The sequence below is a fragment of the Vipera ursinii genome (assembly GCF_947247035.1).
Source record: "Vipera ursinii genome assembly, chromosome: 1".
NCBI lineage: Eukaryota > Metazoa > Chordata > Lepidosauria > Squamata > Viperidae > Vipera > Vipera ursinii.
The window spans coordinates 210,507,838-210,531,159 of record NC_139512.1 but is presented as its reverse complement, the minus strand read 5'-3'; the positions used below and the strand labels follow the sequence as shown (position 1 = coordinate 210,531,159).

Below are 23,322 nucleotides of genomic sequence, written 5' to 3'. Positions count from 1 at the left end.
ATCCCCCTCCCCGACTTCCCAGAGCTAAATACAAGGTATAAAAGTAGAAACAATCATAATCTACCATATGCAAACAACAATGAACTATTAAGTCTATCGCACTTTAACTCTTATAAAATGACTACAAGCAATATAAATATCACATCAATACTTATTCAAATGCTAAATGAAACTTTTTAGTCCCATATTTATTCTGGATGTAATCAATCCATTTTTTCCACTCCACAATATATGTCTGTTGCGAATGGTCCTTCAAATACGCTGAGATCTCAGTGGGAATTCTCACTATTTCATAATCCCATCCAAAAATCCGATAGAGCAAGAGGAAGTATTTTGGCCCTGTGTAAGTCGTTTAAAAGTAGAACCTTGGCAACCAATTGTTATTTGTTACCCTGTACGAAATAAACAACATGCATAATCTCAGCATTCTTTATAACCACCCAATTAAAAAAGAGAGAGATAAGAACAATGCACCTCACATTCTTCTCTCTCATATAAACATATTCATTTATCTTCCATCTTTGGGAATAGTAAGAGCCCAAGCTAACCTATATAGGACACACAATGTAGGAGAAGAGATAGAGAGGCTGCCCCAAAATGCTCCATACCACATTCTTGTTCTACCTACTCCACTGAGGAAAAATCACTGCATGGATCCTTTAATTAGCTTGGTGCCAATGCCCTAACAGTTTGACTTAATGCAGAATATGTAGAGACTTCTGAACTTTTCTCATTATCATTTTAGCATTGTGTATCGTTCGGGATAATGAAATAATTCCACATCCAGATGCAATGGTTTGAAGAGCAGACCACTAAATCAATTTTGGAAGCGGCAGTCTTCAGTCTTTTGTCACTGGGATTACTGTTGAGAAAAATCTAATCATGGGAAACAACCAATGACCCAGAAACTAGCTTCAGACACATCAAATGCTCTTTGACTGTGAAGAAGTATATCATATACATGGCAACTTAAATATCTGGAAGAATGCAGTGAGACCAGCTCTTTGGAACCTCCAACATTATTGAAAAATCAAGTTCTCCATTCCAAAAAATAGTTTTAAAAAACCCCTTGTACTTATCTTTAAAACAGCACCATCTTCTGGCATACTTCTTTCTACATTATAGTCAGAAAGCACAATTGTCTTGGGCATTATTAAACTTTATTTGGTTTGGTTTAAACGCCTATTTAGCAGTTCCTGACAGTTTGACATAATGTAGAATAGGCCACATTATCTGCAAAACAAGAACTGCTTTGAACAAATATATCTGATCCCAACATTAAGAGAGATTCCACTGCAATCTTTAAACAAAATAAGGCAAATCCGTACTGCAAAAGCTTTAAGCTTCTAGCCACTTCACTGTATTTTTGATTTCTTCGTAAGTCATTGACTATAAAATGATACTGTGATATGATAGAAGAGAATACTTATAGCTTAGAGTTAAACTGTGGGATGCTTAGTGCCTTTTGAGCTTGGTTGTTTTCTTGCAGACATTTCATTACTAAACTTGGCAACATCATCAGCAGTCTACTACCATCATTTCTAAGATCAAATGCTTCAAATTTCATTTAAGTGAAGTGTGACAACACAGCAAACTAAAATGCAAAAGAGAGCTTTAGAACTCCTTGTTATGCTCAAGGAAAACATGAAAATATGCAAGCTTAGGAAATGCTAGTCTTCTTCTCATCACATCCAAATAAAGCCAATTAACACAAATATATAGGAGAAAGGACCAGACACCTTTCCTTTGAAATGTCAGATAGAACACCAAAAACTCCCAAGTGCAAATGTGATTGTTCAAAGATCATACAACTCCTTCCAGAACAAACAGCATCTCCAGCTGAGCACATATCAGCTTCCATTTCCAAAAGTGGCATTTTAGTTTGGCACGTATTGTAGCCATGTATTACTGTAATCCAGAGAAAATAGGGAGGGAAGGGTGCCATGTAGAATGTGGCTGCAATTTGTACATGCAGTGCCCATCGTTACAATATATCTGGATATTTTTTTCTTTTATGCATACTTTGTTGCATGCAACCTAAGAGACTTAATAAAGTATTACATTTTTTTCAGGCATCATTTTCATTAACTTGATAATTTCACATGATTTCTCACAAATCTTTTTTTTTAAATTCCATTTATATCCCGCCCTTCTCCCAAGACTCAGGGCGGCTTACAAGCTTAGCACAGTAGCCTTCATTCTATGTATATGCCTGCTTATTAGGGCTTTCACACACACCCCAAGCGGCATTATTACAAAGTCAGCTTAATTGCCCCCAACAATCTGGGTCCTCATTTTACCTACCTCGGAAGGATGGAAGGCTGAGTCAACCTTGAGTCTGGTGGGATGCGAACCTGCACTAATTGCAGGCAGCTGGTGTTACTTAAGGAAGCATTAGCCCACTGCTCCACCAAGGCTCTTCCCACGTTCTCAAGTACAAATTTTGGAAACTGCGCTATAACAAGTTAGATCACTGAACCATTGGAGTGCTTCCCAGTTTTATTTGGGAGAACCCAGAGAAATAAAACCTGAACTTGCCTGGGATTCTACTTCTGAACTACAGACTTCATGTTCCTTTCAGAGACATTAGTGAGCATTCTACAGAAATCAGTAATACGGTGGTTGGGAATAAATGAATGTATTTACGTATCTAAAATTCTATTCTTCCTTTTGTTTTGGAGCAGAAAGTGGTATGTATGGTGTTTCCTCCTCCTTGTTCTTTCTCAAAACAGCAACCCTGGGATGTCTGTTGGGTTGAGTGAGAAAGACTGGCTCAAAGTCACCCAGTGAGGTTCTGTGGCTGAGGATGGACTTGAACCCTGCTCTTCCTACAGTCTTAACTACTGCTATCTCATTCTCTTTGGTCTTTTGCAGTGTCGAGGGGGAGAAATGAACATATATGGTGAAGATTTAGAACTCACTTTACTTTCATTTATAGGTCATCCTTTGTCTTACTATCACAATTGAGCCTGGAATTAGGCTACAAATCTTTATGGATGTAAGTCAAGGCATTACCTAACCCAGGGGTCAGCAACCCGAAACAGCAAAAGAGCCACTCGGAACCGGTTCCGTCATACACACAAAAAAGTGGGAGCCGCAAAATGTGCACGCGCATGTGGGCACGCACGCGCATGCGCAGAACAAGCAAAAACATACACCCCCCCTATGCCCGCACCGCATCCTGAGCCGCACGCACCTGGCGCTGCCCAGTGCTGCCAGCTTATGGGGGGGAGGGACGGACTCGCAGGCTGAGGAAGGAAACGGCCTTTCAGAGGATCCTGCCCGGCCCCCCTCAGAGGCAACGGGCCCTTCCCCAGCCGAAGGAAGCCTCGCAAGCGTCTCCTGCAGCGTGGCTCCCTCGAGTCGTGAGGCACCTGTGCGACGGCGGCGATGGGTCTCCCTGGTGACGGGCACTGTGTTGCGGCGGTGCCTTCAGCCCGGGCGCCGCCAGAGCCACCCGAGCGCCCTGCCCCTCTCCCGGGACCTCCAAACCTCTGCGTTTGATGAATGCAGCAGCTCTCCAAATGTGGAGGCAGAGGTTTGGAGAGCTGCCCCGTTTGCAGAGCTGCTGCATGTCTCCACGTTTGAAAGAAACACGAACGCAGCAGCTGTGCAAACAGGGCGGTGGTAGTTTGGAGAGTGCGTGTGCACCTCTCCAAACCTCCACCGTCCCGTTTGGAGATCTGCCGCGTTCGTCAAGCATGGACAAACGCAGCAGCTGTGCAAACGGGACGGTGGTAGTTTGGAGAGTGCGTGCGCGCCTCTCCAAACCGCCGCCACCTGTTTGGAGACCTGCCACGCTCATCAAAAATGGACGAACGCGGCAGCTGTGTAAACGGAATGGCGCCGGTTTGGAGAGTGCGCGCACACCTCTCCAAACTGCCGCCGCCCGTTTGGAGACCTGCCGCATTCATTCGTGTTTGACGAGCGCGGCAGACCTCTGAACGGGACGGCGGTAGTTTGGAGAGGTGCGTGTGCTGCACTCGCCAAACATGGATGAACGTGGCAGCTGTGCAAATGGGATGGCGGCGGTTTGGAGAGTGCGTGTGCAACTCTCCAAACCTCTGCTGCAGGCAGCAGTTCTGCAAACTGTTTGGAAAGCTGTTTGGAGAGCTGCTGCCTTCGTCAAACATGGACGAAGCATCTCTGCAAACGGGGCAGTGGAGGTTTGGAGAGCTGCGCGCGCAGCTCTGCAAACCTCCGCCGGCAGAGGACTGGGAGCCGCCGGAGACAGCTCAAAGAGCCGCATTCGGCTCCGGAGCCGCGGGTTGCCGACCCGTGACCTAACCAAATTTAAGTTGCAACCACTTTTTATGACAATTGTGCTTTAGATTGTAAGCCGCCCTGAGTCTTTGGAGAAGGGCGGGATATAAATGGGAATAAAAAAAATAAAATGCTATGGTCATTAAATGAATAAGGTGGTCGTTAAATGAATCTATTTCCCCAATGGGCAGGTTTTGCTGGGAACCAGAAACTGGCAAAAACATCACAAATTGTGGTCACGTGACCATGGGACACTGCAAACAGCCACAAAAGTTAGCCAACTGCCAAGCCTCCAAAATATAATTACATGATGCAAGAGGTTGCAACTGTTGTAACTCCACACACAGGTTCTAAAGACCTCTGGGAGACCCATTGTAACTTTGAACAGTCATTAAGTGACTGATCATAAATTGAAGATTTATGTTGTTTGAAGTGTATATAGCATAATCCTCCTGAAGCAACATGTCTGTTATCGGAAGAACATGTTTTGTGCCTGCTTGGTTCATATCATGATATCCATTTTTATAGCCTTAGTAACCCTTTAGTCTGAATAGCTCACTCATCAATACAGAGATGCTTAAACTTGAGAAAGCAGGTTTACCTTTTTTTAAATGAGGAAACTAGAAATCTAGGCAATATTTGTCCACCAGTGGCCACAATATTCAAGTACCAAAATCCAAAGAAGCTATTCTATTCTAAAACCAGTATCTGATAATAGTCACGAACATTTCTGCCAGGAAGAAAAAGTTAAACTTTTAGCCTTACGAGGCACCGAAAAACTTATTCCAATACTATAATAAATATTTCCACCCTCCAGTCTCATTTTTCTGCTATTTGCCTTTTTTGAAAAAGGATGACTTGATTATCACTAAAGGTAAAGGTAAAGGTTCCCCCGCACATGCGTGCTAGTCGTTTCCGACTCTAGGGGCCGGTGCTCATCTCCGTTTCAAAGCTGAAGAGCCAGCATTTGTCCAAGGACGTCTCCGTGGTCATGTGGCCGGCATGACTAGATGCCAAAGGCGCACGGAACGCTGTTACCTTCCCACCGGAGTGGTCCCTATTTTTCTACTTGCATTTTTACGTGCTTTCGAACTGCTAGGTTGGCAGAAGCTGGGACGAGTAACAGGCGCTCGCTCTGTTACGCAGCACTCGGGATTCGACCTGCCAAACTGCCGACTTTCTGATCGACAGGCTTCTCTTATTCGGCAGAACTGTCACTTAATATTTTTTCTCCCATAACTGAGCAACTAGGATAAAAACAACCCTCATTCTAGCTCCACCATCTCCCCAAAGGGATAAATCAGAAAATGCCTCTTAGGGCTTTTTTTCCAACTAGTATCTCAATCCTTATTACCATATCCTCTCTGCCCTTTCAGAAAACAAGCCTTTATTAAAATCTGTTCTATGGAATTATACTCAAGCCTTCCCCTTTTCACTTTCTAGAACCGATTGATCTAGAAAACGTACATGTCAAACCATCACCATGTGAAACTTACCAGGGATAACTAGAAATAGAAGTCTGGGTGCACTTTTATCATTCCAGAGATCTTCCCAAGGGCCACACTTTAGAATCTGTGTAAGGGCTCCAGAAATGTAAGTGAACTCCTCATGTATCAAATCTTGCTCTTTGGAATCTGATTCCATGCTTGTTGCTGAAGAGACAATAAAGAGAGTTTAAAGGTAACTAGTTAGCTATGAATAATCATTCCATACTTGTTTGGCTTGTTTGGCTATTTTCTGTCCAAACAAGATACAGGAGTTTTGTCAACTCCTACATGATGGTTTCAGAAATTCTCATGTAGCGAACAAGTAAGGTTAACAGCAGCTTCCTATGTTATTAAATACTTTCAGAAGAGGCACTGATTCTTATCAGAATTAGAACTGGTAATTTACAATATCACAAGCACAGAATGTTTACTAAAGCTAGTTAAATCAAGGGCAGTGGTGAGATTCAAATATGTGAACAACTGGTTCTCTGGGTGGATGCCACTTCCGGAAGTCCATTCTGGGCCTGAAGTGGTGTGAATTGGAAGCTACCAGAAGTGGTGTGAATTGGCTAAATCCCACCACTGATCAAGGGCCTGATGTTTGTTGCATGTGGATTGAAAACAAAAATCAATGAGCAAGGTAGCAAATCAAGGCTCTTATTCCTAGTATATTAGTAATGGGGAAAAATCAGACTTATTTTAAACTTTGTCAAGGAAAATAAACTCTCAGATTTAATTTACCAAATTCAAACTCTTCAGTGCCAACTTTTTTAATAAAAAACAAACAAACTTCAATTAATGGGATTAAATCAGGCCTGGAGGGAATCTACTCCATTTGCTCCCTGATGCACTCTGGAGCTAATATTGTATGGTACTGCTTTGGAGGAGTGCTTCCCCCACCCCTTGAAAATAAGGGGGGGTATTCCTTATGACTACAGGTAGTCCTTGACTTACAACAGTTCATTTAGTTACAACAGCACTGAAAAAAGTGACTTATGATCAATTTCACATTACAACCTTTGCAGCATCCCTATGGTCATGTGATTAAAATTCAGATGCTTGGCAACTGGTTCATATTTATGACAGTTGCTGTATCCCAGGGTCATGTGATCACCTTTTGCCACCCAAAGTCAGTGGGAAAGCAGATTCTTCTTTTTTTTAATCCCATTTATATCCCACCCTTCTCCGAAGACTCAGGGCGGCTTACAATTTTAAAGCACAAACCAATGTGCTTAGCAATAGCCTTCATTCTATGTATGTGCCTGCTTATTAGGGCTTTCGCCCCCCCCCCAAGCGGCATTATTACAAAGTCAGCTTATTGCCCCCAACAATCTGGGTCCTCATTTTACCTACCTCGGAAGGATGGAAGGCTGAGTCAACCTTGAGCCTGGTGGGATGCGAACCTGCACTAATTGCAGGCAGCTGGTGTTACTTAAGGAGGCATTAGCCCACTGCTCCACCAAGGCTCTAAACAACCGGGGTTACTAACTTAACAACTGCAGTGATTCACTTAATGACTGTGGCAAGAAAGATCGTAAAATGAGGCAAAACTCACTTAATAAATGTCTCACTTAACAACAGAAATTTTGGGCTCAATTGTGGTCATAGGTCGAGGACTACCTGTACCAAGAAAGAGGAAGGGGTGAATATTTCTTTTTAGATCTCTGATGATCTTACCAGTCTTCATCAAGTCAATGTCTTTTGCTAATAAAAATCAGAAAATATCATGGCACCATTTGACACGGAGTATAGTTTGCTGCATATGCAATAGTGAGCCTTATCCCTGTCCTCAGGAGAAATCAAACAGGAAATTATTTCCAGCACCATCCTTAGGGAACAAAGCACAAAATTTCTCTTCAGAGAAATTGCACGATGCAACTATGTTGATCCAAAGTGTAGTGTAGTTTATTCTCACATATTTGTAATCACATTATTTTACTGTACCCAGGAGAGGTTACATTCCAAAAGTCAACATCATAAGACTACTGTTGCTTTCTCTGCAAATTAACAGTTGAAAAAACAGTCCAGGAAGCAGTAATGATTTTCCCTCTTTCCTGTTAGAGAACAGGATTGGGAGGAGAGGGGGGGAGGGAATGTCTTCTGTAGTATTTTTTTTTTTGCCTGAGTCATAACATATAAAAAACCAAGGGAGGCAACCAGGCGCTCCCCGTCCCCGCGGGACTATGCCCACCTCGTGGCCAATAGTTAGGGTTAGGCTAATAACATGGGAACAATAGCCAAAACAAAGCAGCAGTTAATCCAAAAGTGCAGTGACGCAGGGTTTGTTGGTTTGTTTGTGTGTGTGTGTGTGTGTGAAACAGACGGAAATATTGCATTTAGTGCAAACGCGACACTGAGCAGGAACCTTCCTTGGTTACTCTTCTTTTCCGCACCAGATTGCCTCGCTTGAGTTGCTCCATCAGCCTCGTTATTTCAACTATAAAGTTCAATTATTAGCATAGGCTCAGTGCAATTATGACCGCTTGATGGCTGTCCAGAAAACAAGCACAGCGTGATGGCTTCTGCCATCGTTACCCTGGGAAAAGAAGGTGGGAAACGGGAGCGATTAATATCAGGGGCTGGAGAAGAGGAGCACCGGAGAACGGCGGAAAAACCAACGAGGCAATCCTTGGCCAAGCACGTACCTTCCCCATTCAGCGGCTCTCGACCGGCTCCCAGCATCTCTCAGACAGGGAGAAGCGCAGCAGCTCCTGTTCGTCATAAGCTCGGCCGGGCGGAAGTTGAAAACAGTAGCGAGATGCTCGCTCGGCACCCGTGACTCTTCCGCCCGGCTGAGACGTAACGGGGCGTTGAGGCTCGAATCGTTCCAAAGCTTCCGCCCCCCCTCCCCCTTGGAGGCCGCTTAATTCCGATATTCAGAGCATAGGTCGCACTCGGGGGAGGCTTCTCTTCTGATGCACGCATGCGCAATCCTCACTATTCCTTCGCGACTCTTTCTTTTACAGTAGGTAAAAAGGTAAAAAGACTTGGGTGTTCTGTATCTGTCTGTCATCCATCCATCCATCCATTAATGTTCTGTGTCGGTCATCTCATCCATCCATTCAAAACATTTATGTATCTTGCACTATCTTGCAACCATCTTGCACCAAATTTCATTTCATTTCATTTGTATACCGCCCTTCTGCCGAAGGACTCAGGGCGGTGAACAGGGCACATAAACAATGCAGAATACAAAAATTAAAAAGAGAATTAAATAAGAGCCCGAGCTAAAAACAGTAGAATAATATAAAAATCCCCAATAAAAACCCCAGCACATCCCCCATCAGGCCAGGCCGGCTTGTTCAAATAGGTAGGTCTTCAACCCAAAAATAAGGTATCATCTATCTATAATTAAAATATTAAATCCAAAAATATTAAAACCAATAGACTTTTCACCACAGTTAAGCTTTGCCATGTAGCCTGCAACAAGATCATTTTACCAGTCTCCACCCTATCCCAGCACTTGGAGGGAAAAGCCGTGTCTTGAGCATTTTTTGGAAGGTTAAAAGTAGACTCCCATTCCAGCCCATTTGCATTGTAAAACAGCACTTTTAATGCCCTGGGAGCCCCAGGGTTCCTCTGAGTCTCAGGATGCTGCCTCCTCTCGCTTCTAATCCTGAACTCAAATACCACCCTACCTTGGTATTCTTCCTAGATCCCTGGATAGGCATATGGCAATCTCCAGCATCCTAGTTTTGGTTTCTATTTATATTTGCCTCTAATACAGTAAGGACATTTGCCACACGCTATCACACATTTATGTATTAAGTCAGCATTATTTACCATCTTCCCACTTTCTTAGAAGGGTGTTGCAGTAAATAGCCAGCCAGACTGCCCAAGTATAGGAACCAGGCTTATTTATATTCCCTAGCACCAGAGATAGTGTCATATACAGGTAGTCCTTGACTTAAGACCAAAATTGGGACCAGAATATCTGTTATTAAACAAAGCAATTGTTAAGTGAGTCATGCCTGATTTTATGACCCTTTTTGCCATGGTTGTTAAGCAAATTACTGCAGATAGGTGAATCACACAGTTGTTAAGCAAATCTGGCTTTCCCCATTGACTTTGCTTGTCAAAACCTGATTTGCAAATGGCCCACATCACTGGGACACTGCAACCTTTGTACCTAGGCACCAATTATCAAGCACCTGAATGTTGATCACATGACTGGGGATGCTGCAAAATTTCAATCGCTTACCCCGTTTTCCCTATATTATTCCCTACGTTAAACAGGGCTGCTGAAATCTTTGTTCCCAAGTTTTCAGGGTTACAACTATCAAAAATAGAGAGGCACCAGGAATCCTCTTACAAGTCTAAAACTATATATGAAGCTGCTCTTTAGCACTACTTCTATGTACATAATGCTGGACAAAAAGCAAAAGAGAGGTATTTTTAATTGTCTGGGTATCCTAACATGTATTTTACTGGCATTACAAATGCGGAAAATCAGAATTTGTAATTTAAGTATCATGTACAAAAACACTCACACAATTCTATTAGGTCTATCATCTTAAATGTGGCACATAGCTATTGTGCAAGAAAAGGCCTCAGATGGGAGCTGAACTCAAGTGAATCAGCAACTTTTCCATCACATTGCTTCCTTCCACAGTATCTCCCTTGAGATCCTCTCAGCTCATCCAAATGATTTTGGACAGGTGCACATTTACCTTTACTTTTTTAGAGAAGGAACCTAAGGGTAGAGTTAGCCAGACTGTGGATGCATTGCTTGTTGAGGTCTGCCTATTTGGCAAAAGAAAAAATACAACCTCATTGGCAAGATAACTATACGCTGGGGTTTCAAACACGAAGTTTTACCATCCTCCATGCAGATGCCAGGAATTGAACTTGGGATCTTGGTCTGCAAAAGAAATGCTCTACTACCCATTTATGAACCTTCTTTTTCTCAGACTAGTCGACATCAGTTCTCGGTGTACAAATGCCAAATGGAATGTGGCATTGGAAGCCAAGGAAACAAGACCACCCTTACTTTCTTGAGCAGTAGATCCTGTTACATCATCCCAGTGGGGGTTCTGCATGAGTTCAGAGCCAGCAGAGTTTAGTGTGAACACTTTCAGTGCTTGGCTACCAGAGAAGGCAAAAGAAACATCAATGTCCTAACATATTGGCTTGAGGTATTTTCCTTGGCAAACAACTGCAGGCCCAGTGGCATACGGAAGAGTTTCAGAAGTTTGTGGTAGTATCTCAAAGCATCTAATCTACAGGAGATGGGTTATTCTGGCCAAGGTTCTTAAAGTTATAGGATCTATATGTTTTGCAGTTTAATAATGTAAATAATGCATTAATTGCTATGACCTATGGATTTTACTCCATTTTTGCAGATCAGCTCAAAATACCTCTTCCAAAGAAAGCACCAGTGGTATCCAAGCAAAATACAAAATTCACTTTACATGTCAACCGTTGTGACAGCAAATGCCATCCAGGCACAGATGGCACCTCCTATGTTAATTTTACCCTCTGAATGTATGGAAAATAAGTTTAAAAAGCAATCTGGGCAGGGAAAGAATCAAACATGTGGAAAAAACATGAAACATGAACTGGAACTGAACAAATACATAATAAAATAACAGTAAAGAAAAGGCTTCAAAGTGTCCCAACATATAATGTGTTAGGTGGAGATGAATGTTTGATTAACACAGCTGTGTGTGCCAGAATAACTCTTCCTGTATTTCTACTCAAGAGGACATGAATGAAATAAAACATGGCATGCTCTAGTCTAGAAACAACGCAATGCTTCCAGCAGATTGGGCTTCATCAGTCTCTCTGGCCACCTTGATTCTCAGAGTGAATTATTTCTGCATATTTTTATGTCTGAAACATAAATGGGGAAAAGTGCTGAAGAAGAAACTAATAAAACTTCATGTTGTGGATGAAAGATGTTCAGTGGGTTCTCATCAATTTTCATGATTATAAGTTTACTTCATGTAGTTAGTATAAGGATGTGAAAATGAATCCTTTCCAATCTCTTCATGATCTAAAGTTAGCGAGATAATGAAATTCAGATCGGCTGTACAGAAAAAGTAGAGAAGCTATCAAAACTGCTTGCATTTTACATGGTAACATTTCGGCTTTCAGCAATATTACAGAAGAAATATAACATTTGATTTTTTGGAAAATATCCCTTTCTACTCCTATTACATTTTATTGGGTTTGATTTAATGCAGTTTGTTGTTTCTGGCGCATATGCCGTGGCAGATCAGCTCCATACGTATTACTCTGAGTCTGAGGAGGTCTACGTGTATAAAGTGTGGAAGATTTTTACCAGGCACCCCAACTATACACTTCATCTGACTTGCTGGAGAATCTTGATAATCACAAAATTTGGTAAACTTCCTTAGAGGAGGAATTTGAAAACAAGTTGGATCCAGACTTCCCTCCTTCCAAATGTAAAGGAACAAATTTGTGAAGCTTTCCGTTAGAAGAAGGGGACAGGGAGTAATAGTTCCTATTTGCAGTGTCTAGTTCTTTCTTCTGTACTATTCTGGAAGATGCCCAAACCAAAAAGTAGTACATAGAAGACACATTATATCAAGGAAGATGTAAGTGATGTTGAGAAGGGCGGCAATCTTGATATCAGCCTTACCAGGTAGTCTAGACAGGAAATATAATCAGATAAGCTAATTGTAAAGCTATATTAGCAGAATATTTATTCATTCAATTTTTTTTATTAAAGAGTTTTACAAAAAAAAATTTTTACAATACATATCCCCCAAACCCACCCACCCCAAACCACCCCCCTTCCCCCCCGCTTCCCAGAGCTAAATGCAGGGTTATAGATATAATAATCATATTCTAACTAAAAATGATCCATAATATAAAATTAACCAAATTCATAATGTGCTTTAACTCCCCTTTAACATAGATACATACAAAGTACTAACACTAAAATTAATAACAATATCCCTCTAAAATCTACTCATAAGCTAAATGGAACTTTTTAGTCCCATATTTATTCTGAATATAATCTATCCATCTCCTCCAAACTGAAATATATCTTTCTTGTGAATGATCCTTCAAATAAGCAGAAATCTTAGACATTTCTGCAAGATTCGATACTTTAAACACCCATTCTTCTATGGTAGGCAAACTATCCTTCTTCCAGTATTGTCCCACCAGTAACCGTGCTTTTTTCTTTTTTTCTTTTTATTCATTCAATTTTTTTTATTAAAGAGTTTTACAAAAAAAAAATACAATACATGTCCCCAAAACATTAGCAGAATCTTGCAAGCCTGAAAGTACAGGGTCCTTTACAGCCTGAAAAACTAGAGAGCATTCCTTCTGAGTCTCTTGCCTCACCTACTAACCAGCAGTGGGTTATGTTGTCTCTTATCTAACTGTTCCCTTTTCATCTTCATTAATCTGTTATCTCCTAAGGTCCTTTCCCATCTACCCTTACACCTAATATATTGCTACCAGTTAATATATACTAGGTATAGGGAGCCTGTGTACCATTGAGATATAAGCAGGTTCTTGGTCTATAAGCACATCCTTATGTAAAGGCAGAGAGTGGGTGGCTTGACTTGGATTAAGGATGGAGAAGAAAGCTAATGTATCAAAGTTCACGTTTGCAAACCAACTTACACACTGAAACGATTATTCAAAATCTGGATTTTCACCTTCGCAAGGCAGTTCCCTGATAGTTTGAAAAAAAATGCTCACCAGAGAGAAGACCGTGCAAAAACATTCCATGCATTGTATTAAGAAAAACTGCAAATAATAATAATAGTAATAAATAAATAAAATAAAAATAGGGTAGGCAAATTTCTAAGCAAATGCCTATGGTTAGAGGTATACATATGAAATTCAGTCTGAATTGGGGGTTTTTTGTTTTGTTTTTGTATGTGTAAGTTGGATAAATTGAATCTCACCAATTTGTAAAAATGGGAAACAGAAGGAAGCCGGAATGGATATACCAGTCATCCCTAGCTTGGACCCTATGAGAAATTAAATTAAGAGCTTAGGGGATGGAAAATTTCCCATCCCTCCTTCCTACCGCAAACTTCAAAAAGATTCTCAGAAAGGTTAAGAGGCCCTCCTGAGAGATGTACGGGGAACATGGGGGAAGGAAAAAAACTTTTCCTCCCATAAACATTCTAAAGTAATTTTATATAAGAGTCCTAGCCAAATTTTGGGAAGTTTACTCTCTCACAACAGTCTTCTGCTTTGTTCATCAATGCCCTTTGACCCTCCAGTGCAGGGAGAGACACAGGTTAAAGGCGTGGGTAATAGCAAAGTTTCCTGCCATTTATTTGAATGATCAAATCAGTTAGCGCGGCTGGAAAGTGTCACGCAAGCTCAAACCGTTTTCCACCAAATCTGCAAATATTGCTGACACGTCACATTGACTGGCATAAATGTATAGTAAGGAATAACGGGAATTATCTGTGAGAAGTAGGGGGAAAAAGTGAATTTTTATACAATTTCCCCCCCTGCTTTTTTTTAACATACATAACTCAAGGCAGCAAAGGTAAGTGATGCTCTTTCCAGAGTGCAGACCTAACTTCAACTTGTACTACTAGAGGTTCTTGTAAGTCGGCAATATCTTTTAAGGTATCTTGGATATTGACATCTCTGCTGCACAGTATTTCAGTTTATTCCTTCTGTCCTTCTTTGGCCTTTGAATGAGTTGCTTACTATCTGTGCACTGGCATCCTTTAGCTAGCAATTTGAGGTTCTCCTTCTGAGTTTAGACATCTTTTTGAGAACTTTTCTAGTTTTTCTGTGTCCAGTTTCCATCTTCAGTGTCTTTACTTATGTTGTCAGAATACTGCTTCTTGTCTCTTTAACAATTCTCTGAAACTTTATTAAATTCTTTTCTGAGATTTTTTGTCTTGCTTGGCTTTGGCTTCACTTCTTTTCTTGCAAATTTCCATGATATGTTCTGACATCCAATTTGCTTTCTTCTCTTTCTTCATTTTTAGCAAGCTCTTTTCACATTCATCTTTAACAATTTCTTGAAGGTCATCCCACAGTTCCTTTGGTTCTCCATCCATAAGGTTCAGGACTTCAAGGCAATTCCTGATGTTCTCCTTGGAAATGGTTGGTATATGCTCAAGATCATATTGTGGCATCTGGTTAGTGTTCTTCTTTAACACAATTTGGAACTTACACATGAGCAGTTCATGATCTGTTCTACTCTCAGCATCTGGCCATGTCTTTGATGTTATAATTTGCTCCTTTTGGCAATAATACGGTCAATGTGATTTCTATGTACTCCATCTGGTGATGTCCATGTATACAACCAAAGTTCCTCTGGTTGTTTGGAGACAGTATTAGCTATGAAAACATATTTTGAGTAGCAGAAATTGATAAGTCATTCTCCTCTTAATTTCATTTCCTAAGCCATCCAATCCAATTTCATTTTCCTCCTTAATATTTCCAACATTGGCATTCCAGTTTCCAGTCACAAGCAGTAGATCTTGCTATGCCCTTCCTAACAAAAAAAAAAGCAACGCTGTTTTCTACTTTGCTTTTCATGTCCTAAGCATTAAAAAATATGATATTCTGACTGAAAGGGTCCAAATCCCAATCCATTTCAATTTGCTCATGCATTATATGTCAATTTATGGTAATTTCATTTTATTTTTCATTATGTTGAGGTTTCCTGTATTCATGCCTTTTACGTTTCATGATCCTTTTGCAGCTTTGAGTTGCCTTCCTGTCCTACCCTACCCTACCTATCCTATCCTGTCCTGTCCTGTCCTGTCCTATCCTATTTCATTTCTGAACTCCTCTCTTAAGTAAGATATCCAATACTTTAAACACATCTAAACATATATAATTAGGCTACAAATAGTAAACAAATAAAGACTATTTCATTGGGAAATAGTAGGATAATGGCATTCAGGGAATTTAGTATCTAAATCGCTTTCTACTTTTAAATTTAACTGACATTTACTCTCCACATTCAGGTTCTGTATTTTAAAAAAAATGATGTCTCCATTGGTTTTGTAATTGACTATGAGCAGATTATCATTCCCTTCTATGTTCAGTTGTACTGCTCAATGATAGGCAGATTCTGGAGGAAGAAGGTGGTCTTTTAAATATTCTGGTCTCAATCCATAATGACTTTTAGGTGAAAGTCAATGCTTTGAATTGTGTCTGGAAACAGAAGCCAGAATAGTTGATGTAATGCAATCTTCCTTAGCCAGGGCAATCTCCATATGTGTAGTCTTCAACCCACAGAATGCCTCAGCTACCATTGTCCTAGCTTAATATTCTGAGAATTGAAGGGTACTTTCATTCATCCAAACAATGTCCTCACTTTAGGAGGCCAATCTCAGCATAAGCAAACTGAGGCTGAGCCAACCAAAATTCTTTCCAGTGGCCAACAAAGATACAGTATGTAACACCTTTCTCCCGACCTAGTTATTGCCTCTGCTGTATTTATTTTCATGAAGCAAAAGGTTGTTGTTGTTGTTTTTTTTTAAAAAAGCTGCTACCAGCTGTAAATCTGCCCTTAAGGATAAAGGATATGAGGGTTTTATACCAGCTGTGAGGAAATGGTAAATGTAAGAATCTAGGAGGGTGGGACTCAGGAGTTTCTGCATATAGGAACCTAGTCTTCCTCTAAGCCACATGGAATTGCAGTGTTGCAATTATTACAGTATAAAGTTAGAAGAGGATGGATTGAGCTGCTCAGTGTCTATACTATGACATCACAGAGACACAGGGTCAATGCATCAATAGTATACAGCCCGGAAACTGGTATCATATGATCTACAAAGTACATTACTGAATCTTATTATTGCATCTGGACCAGCTGGAATTTCTAAATATGTAATAGTAATCTAACCAAATGGGTCAGCAAAAGTACTATATTGAACTATCCTGTGATTTCTACTTAGCTAACAAGAAAAATGGGTTCTACTCCTCAAACAACCTTTTCCTTGACAATATCCTGGAGTAGCTTTGTTTGGGAATAGGGGAGGTTGTTTCTCTGTCATACTAATAAAATAAAAGTCTGTTTTATCCCTGTTTATCTTGAGAAATCTAATGAGACCTCAGCACATTAAATACGACTACAAACTAACAGCTGTTTAAAAGGAAGAACTGTCCAACGTCATGATCTGAGCACAAACTCCGCCACATATGTTAAACAGTTATTGTGTACGACGGAATGAGCTTAATTGTATTTAGCCATGCTGTAATTTGCAAAAAGACTGTTCAACATGCTGCAAGATGTCAAACTCGTATTTTTAATATGCCGGGCAAGTCATCAAATAGTCAGTGTTCCTTGCTTCATCCTTTTTTGATTAGTAGCCTTGCAGACAGATTTGGAAAGGTATATGGAAACAATGTGGGGCTGAACAAAGAAGGCAATGGAGTGATAATCTGAGAGAAAAGCTGGGAATCAGTTAACTGGGTGTGGAGGGGGAGGGATTGTGACCTAGGTGGGACATGGTGTGTTTTAAGTATTTGTTGGTCTATATCAGTGTTCTCAACCTTGGCAGCTTGAAGATGTCTGAACTTCTTTCTTTAAGCACTTTTTTAAAATCAAAACTTTTTAATACTCCCCCCCCACTATCTTCTTAACATACAGACTTTCAATTTCAACACTGAATTTAGCTCCCACCCTCCAAACTATCCTTATAGAATAATATATTTTCCTCCGCTTCCTTTTATAAACATCCTTTTTAGAACACAAAGTTTTTTTTTTTTAAAAAAAACTAGCATTAGCATTTTTCTTTAAAAAAAGGGGGGGTTGTGGAAAAAGAAAGTACTTTTCCCAGTAAGGTCAAAGAATTTGAGAAAGTATACAACTAATTTTGTTAACAGAAATGGTGATAGTTTACAAAGGAGCAAATAGAAATGTAATGTATTGGGCTTGCTTGTAACACCACGTGGTAACGGCTGGTAGGCTGTTTAAGCTGGGAGCTAGCTAACGGCTCCCAGCACCTCAGACAACCTGTCTCCAGCGCTGCTATTGGTTGTCCCTAGGCGGCAATGGGTTGCTTCAAACCTATTGGCTGCCACCTAGGGGCCAGAGTATAAATTGCTGCATCCGCAGCCCAGCTCTCTAGTTCAGATCCTGCAAGAAATAAACCATGCTCTTTGCTGAACTCACTCGCCTTGTCTTCATTCCTGCGCAACGAACCCAGTACACAACACTGGCGATGAAGGTGGTATCCTGCTTCCCCATCGGAGCTGAAAGTCACTAGGGGAGAGGCAGCACATGCCTGGTGGGAAAAGCAATCCCTCCCCCTACGGTTGGCTAGCAAGCCATGCTAGCGACCATGCACTCAGAGGAGCACTCCCTGAGCAACGGAGAGGCAGGATTGGAAGAAGCAGAAGCCAGCTGCGAAGACCAGCAGAATGCCCAAGGTCAGAAGGGTGCGAGAGTTTGACATCAGGAAACCAGAAGGATGGCCCTCATACCTGTCTCAGGTCGAGAACTACCTTCGGGCAAACCAGGTCGCAGAGGACAGACTAAAGGCCACCACACTGCTCTGTGTGTGCGGCCCAGTGACATTCGATCTGGCTGAAAACCTGTTTGTGCCCACGCCATTGGAATCCGTCTCCTACGCTGAGCTGAACAAGAAGCTCGGAGAACACTTCCAACCGAAGATGTCGGTGATTGCATGGTGTTACGCCTTCGAACAACGAATACAGCAGCCAGGAGAAACCGCATCCAAATACATCGCGGCCTTGAGGCAGGCCGCACGCCTATGCCGATTTTCAGATGTTGAAGAGCGACTTTGAGACCGGCTCGTCTGCGGCCTCCGCAATCGAGAGCTGCAGCAAAAACTTTTTGCCAGAGAGGTCCTGTCATTCGCAGATGCCCAGAATGAGGTCATGGCGGACGAAGCTGCTGGTGGAGCCGTCCGAATGATCTGGCTCGCCAAAAGAGGTCTCCAGAGGGACCAGCCATCACATCGCCAGTCAGATGATCCGACCGGGAGAGGTACTGGGGCCGCAGGGCCATTCAGTGTGGGTTTTTGCTCAAGCCGCAGAAATGTCTGTCGCACCGGGGCCCAACACCCCCTTAAACCCAAGTATAGACTCCAGGTGGAGCTGCAAGGGGTCCCCTGTAAGATGGAGCTGGACACAGCCTCCGCCGTTTCCATTATTTCTCTGGACACATTTAATTCCGTGTGCAGTTGCAGTAGGAGATGGGCCAAGCTGAGGCCCTCTGACATACTTTCAACAGATTTCCAGAACGCAAAAGTTGTAGTCAAGGGTGAAGCCGCCTTGGCCGTTAAATTTAAAGGGTTTTCAGGGCACCTGGATGTTGTAGTAGGTGGCCAGAGAACAAGCCTAATTGGGCTCGATTGGTTTGATGCACTAGGCATCCAAGTAACCGGTATCAACCGGACACAAGTCGCAAGTCTAGCATCAGTTTGTGAAGACTTCGCAGACTTATTTGATTCAGCCTTAGGAACTTACACGGGCCCGCCAATAGCATTTAAATTAGACCCAAATGTGGTTCCCGTCAGGATTAAGCCTTGCAGGGTCCCCTTTGCCCTCAAGCACAAAATTGACACGGAACTAGACAAGCTTGTGGAACAGGGCATGTTGCAACCAGTAGATGGTGGGGAGTGGGAAACTCCTATTGTAACACTACTTAAAGCCAATGGGGAAGTCAGAATATGCACAGACTACAAATGTACAATTAACCAGGCCCTTAAACAGCACGCATACCCAGTCCCAGTGGTGAGCCACATCCTGGCATCTTTGCAGGATGGCACCACTTTTGCAAAATTAGATTTGGTGCAGGCCTATCAGCAACTACCTGTTGATGAGGCCACGGCGGCACCACAGACAATTGTGACCCACAGGGGGGCTTTCAGAATAAAGCGCTTGCAATTTGGGGTCAATGTAGCCCCGGGCATTTTTCAGGGAATCATGGAACACACACTCAAAGACATCCCAAGGTTTGCCCCTGTTTTGATGACGTGCTTATTGCCAGAGAATTCACAGAAGTGCTAGCAAGGAGGCTCAGAGACATCCTACAGAGGCTGCGTGAAGCAGGCCTCAAACTAAAAAAGAGCAAATGCAGTATTGGGGTTCCCTTGACTGAATTTTTGGCTTTTCGCATTGATGCCAATGGCATCCACCCAGCTGAGTCCAAAATAAAGGCCATTCAGATGGCACCTAGTCCTAAAACAAAAGGAGAGCTGCAAGCATTCTTGGGCCTCCTCAAATTCTACCACGCGTTCCTTCCTAACAAGGCCACAGTGGCAGAGCCGCTTCACAGGCTCTTAGATAAAAAAGCTTCTTGTAAGTGGACCAACATTCACGATAAAGTTTTCAGGACTGAAGGACTTTCAGTTCCACTATCACTCATTTCAGGGAGTCTAAACCAGTCTGTTTAGCATGTGACGCATCCCCATACGGGGTGGGGGCAGTCTTGAGTCACTTAGAGAAAGATGGAACCCAGGTTCCCATTGCATTTTATTCGAGGACGTTGTCCTCTGCTGAGCGTAACTATGCTCAAATTGATAAAGAGGCATTGGCCATTGTAGCTGGAGTTAAAAAAATTCCATAACTATTTATATGGCAGGGACTTCATGGTCTTCACAGACCACAAACCATTATTGGGGTTATTCACCACAGACAAAAAGACACCCCACATATTATCCCCTAGAATGCTGAGATGGTCTATTTTTTTATCAGCTTACACGTTTAAGCTGATTCACAAACCCGGCAAAGAAATGGGCCATGCAGACAGCCTGAGTAGGCTTCCACTGCCACAGATTGAACCAGATCTGGCCCCAGCGGCCCGCATATTATCCATTCAGGATTTGCCAGAGTTTCCCCTCCATGCTGGAGACATAGCTGCAGAAACAACAGCTGATAAGACACTAAGTAGTGTGCTTTCTTGGGTGCACACAGGGTGGCTACATAAGAGCCCAGGCCCTGAATTTCAGAGTTATTTTACTAGAAGACATGAGCTATCAGCTCACAAGGGTTGTATCCTATGGGTCATCCGGGTATTGTCCATATGAAAGCTTTAGCTAGAAGCTACTTATGGTGGCCAGGTTTAGACAAGGCCATTGAAGCCCAGGTGCATGGATGTTACACATGCCAACAATCTAGGCCTGAAATGCCGCAGACTCCAATTCACAGGTGGGAGGAGATTCACACTCCCTGGTCTAGAATTCACATAGACATCACTGGGCTTTTTCAGGGACAGCTCTTCCTTATAGTGGTCGACAGCCACTCTAAATGGCTTGAAGTAATTCCAGTTGCTAACATGACTACTGCTAGGACCATCCAGGTGCTTAGGAAACTCTTTGCCACACATGGGCTGCCAGACATCATAGTATCTGACAATGGAGCCCAATTTACAGCGGCAGAATTTCAGGCATTCCTGAGAGCAAACCTCATCAGGCATGCAACGTCGGCCCCATTTCACCCTTCTTCTAATGGTCAAGCTGAACTGATGATCCGGACCACAAAAGAGTCACTGAAGCGTATAGTGACTGGGGACTGGCATCACAGATTGGCAGATTTTTTACTTTGCCAGCATTCCACGTCCTGCACGGCTACAGGGAAAAGCCCAGCAGTGCTGTGCTGGGGGAGGTGGCTGATCACGAAACTGGATAAGTTACATCCAGATAGGCTGGCAGCAGAAGCTTTGCATCCAAAACCCCCAAGGGGGCTGCAAGTGGGCGATGCAGTGTGAGCCAGGAACTATGGGCATGGGAATCTGTGGGTACCAGGAAAAATTACTAAAACTTTAGGCCCCCTCTCTTATGAAGTGGGCCTGGAGGGTGGGTGAGTTGTCAGGCGCCACATCGACCAACTCAGGAAGCGTTTTCCAGAACGGCCACTAAGTGAGGACTACGTCATTAGTCCTTACCAAGGCCCACAAACTGGCAGCCAAGCCGGCCTATGCATAGACGCTGACGGCTCACATAGCCCAAGCAATGAGGAGTTGGCCATAAAGAAGGGGGGTCCAGAAGTGCAACATGGGTCTCCTGACGGAGAAAGCCAACCAGACTTTTACAGCCGCTGTGCTAACTCTGCTGAACAAACGGACTCTGGGATGGGCCAACCTGGAAAGGCCAGCCAGAGAAACCCAAGCCAGCCTGAATCAATTGAACTGAGAGACACTGGCCTACCCAGCTGGGCAGGCAAGCTGGTAGGCCAGGAAGCGCCTGGGTCCCTCAGGTGTTCCACAAGGGCACGCAAACCTCCTGCTTATTTGCAAGATTATGTGCTGAAACAATAAAGCTATAATGTTGTATGTACTTGTGTTAACTGCTGACCTACAAGATTGTATTAAACAATGGAGCTATAATGTTAAGTATTGTATTATGCTGCTAAGTGGAACCTATTCACACCAGGGTTAAGTCTTTGTAAATTGTATTACTATAATCACTTTCTGTGTTGCTATAATGTTGTTCGTTCTAAGGGGGGAGGGGTGTAATGTATTGGCCTTGTTTGTAACACCACGTGGTAACAGCTGGTAGGCTGTTTAAGCTGGAGCTAGCTAAGGCTCCCAACACCTCAGACAACCCGTCTCCAGTGCTGCTATTGGTTGCCCCTAGGCGGCAATGGGTTGCTTCAAACCTATTGGCTGCCGCCTAGTGGCCAGGGTATAAATTGCTGCATCTGCAGCCCAGCTCTCTAGTTCAGATCCTGCAAGAAATAAACCATGCTCTTTGCTGAACTCACTCACCTTGTCTTCATTCCTGCCCAACGAACCCAGTACACAACAAGAAACATATACTATTTTCACAGCAAGGGTAAAGTAGGAACGGTCAAATGGATCGTCCCATTTAAAGAGGAAAATGTACTTGGGTATGTTTTTCATTTGGATACCACTTCTGGATTTTGTGCTTGTGATGAAAAAAAAAATTGAATTTGGTTTTGTCAGTTAGATAGATTTGCTGTTATAGAAATGGCTAATTATATAATAATGTGTAAAAACAAAAAGTTGAGAGTGTTTTTACTTTGTACTGTGCTAAAAAGAGTGGGAAGTCAACACCTTTTTTTCTTTTCCCTTGTACCTCATACCTCCTCTTCCCCTTTCCTTTTCCCTCCCTTAATCCCGTACTTTTATTTTTATTTTATATTTTATATATTAAATAATAAAAACAATAAAAAAAGATGTGTGGACTTCAGTGTCCAGAATTCCCCAGCCCGATATACTCTAGAGCAGGGGTGTCAAACTCCTGGCCCGTGGGCCGGACGCGTTGCGCCGAAACCGCACCCACCCCATTGCTGGCAATGGGGAAAAAGCTCTGATACGTCGCACGATGTCACATGACGTCGCGAGTTTGACATGTCTGCTCTAGAGTCTGAAATAGAATCTACAATTTTACTTCAATGAAAGGACATTTTATGGGAAACATTAAAATCTGCTTTTATTTCAAATGATAAAGAGCATTTCACACGATGAGAGAAGCTGCCACTGATTTGCCACTCCATAAATAGTGGCAATTGGTCTTATTTTTTTAATAAGATCTGTGACATATCTGTTATAACTTTTTAATGCAAATGAATAATAAACAAGTTTAATATACAACTGAAACCAATGCTTTTCCTCTTGGGACCAATGGATAAACATTTGGGAAAAAGTCATGAGAATGTGTGTGTGTGT

The 23,322-nt window shown here is 42.4% G+C and overlaps 1 protein-coding gene across 3 annotated transcripts in view; it reads right to left on the bottom strand.

Moving 5' to 3' along the window:
- Positions 1–8,515, bottom strand: part of LOC310648691 (lipid droplet-associated hydrolase-like) — a 32,736-nt gene extending 24,221 nt beyond the window's left edge. For 2 of the 3 annotated variants that reach the window (XM_083376682.1, XM_083376680.1), the window contains exons 1-2: positions 8,396–8,515; positions 5,760–5,915 (exon numbers count right to left, since the gene is read on the bottom strand). In XM_083376682.1, the coding sequence (XP_083232808.1) occupies positions 5,760–5,915; positions 8,396–8,432 (193 nt within the window). In that variant the 5' untranslated portion in view covers positions 8,433–8,515. Of the gene's footprint in view, positions 1–5,759; positions 5,916–7,305; positions 7,373–8,395 lie in introns of those variants that run through there. The other variant, XM_083376681.1, reaches the window with a different exon arrangement.
- Between the last annotated feature and the right edge of the window lie 14,807 nt (positions 8,516–23,322).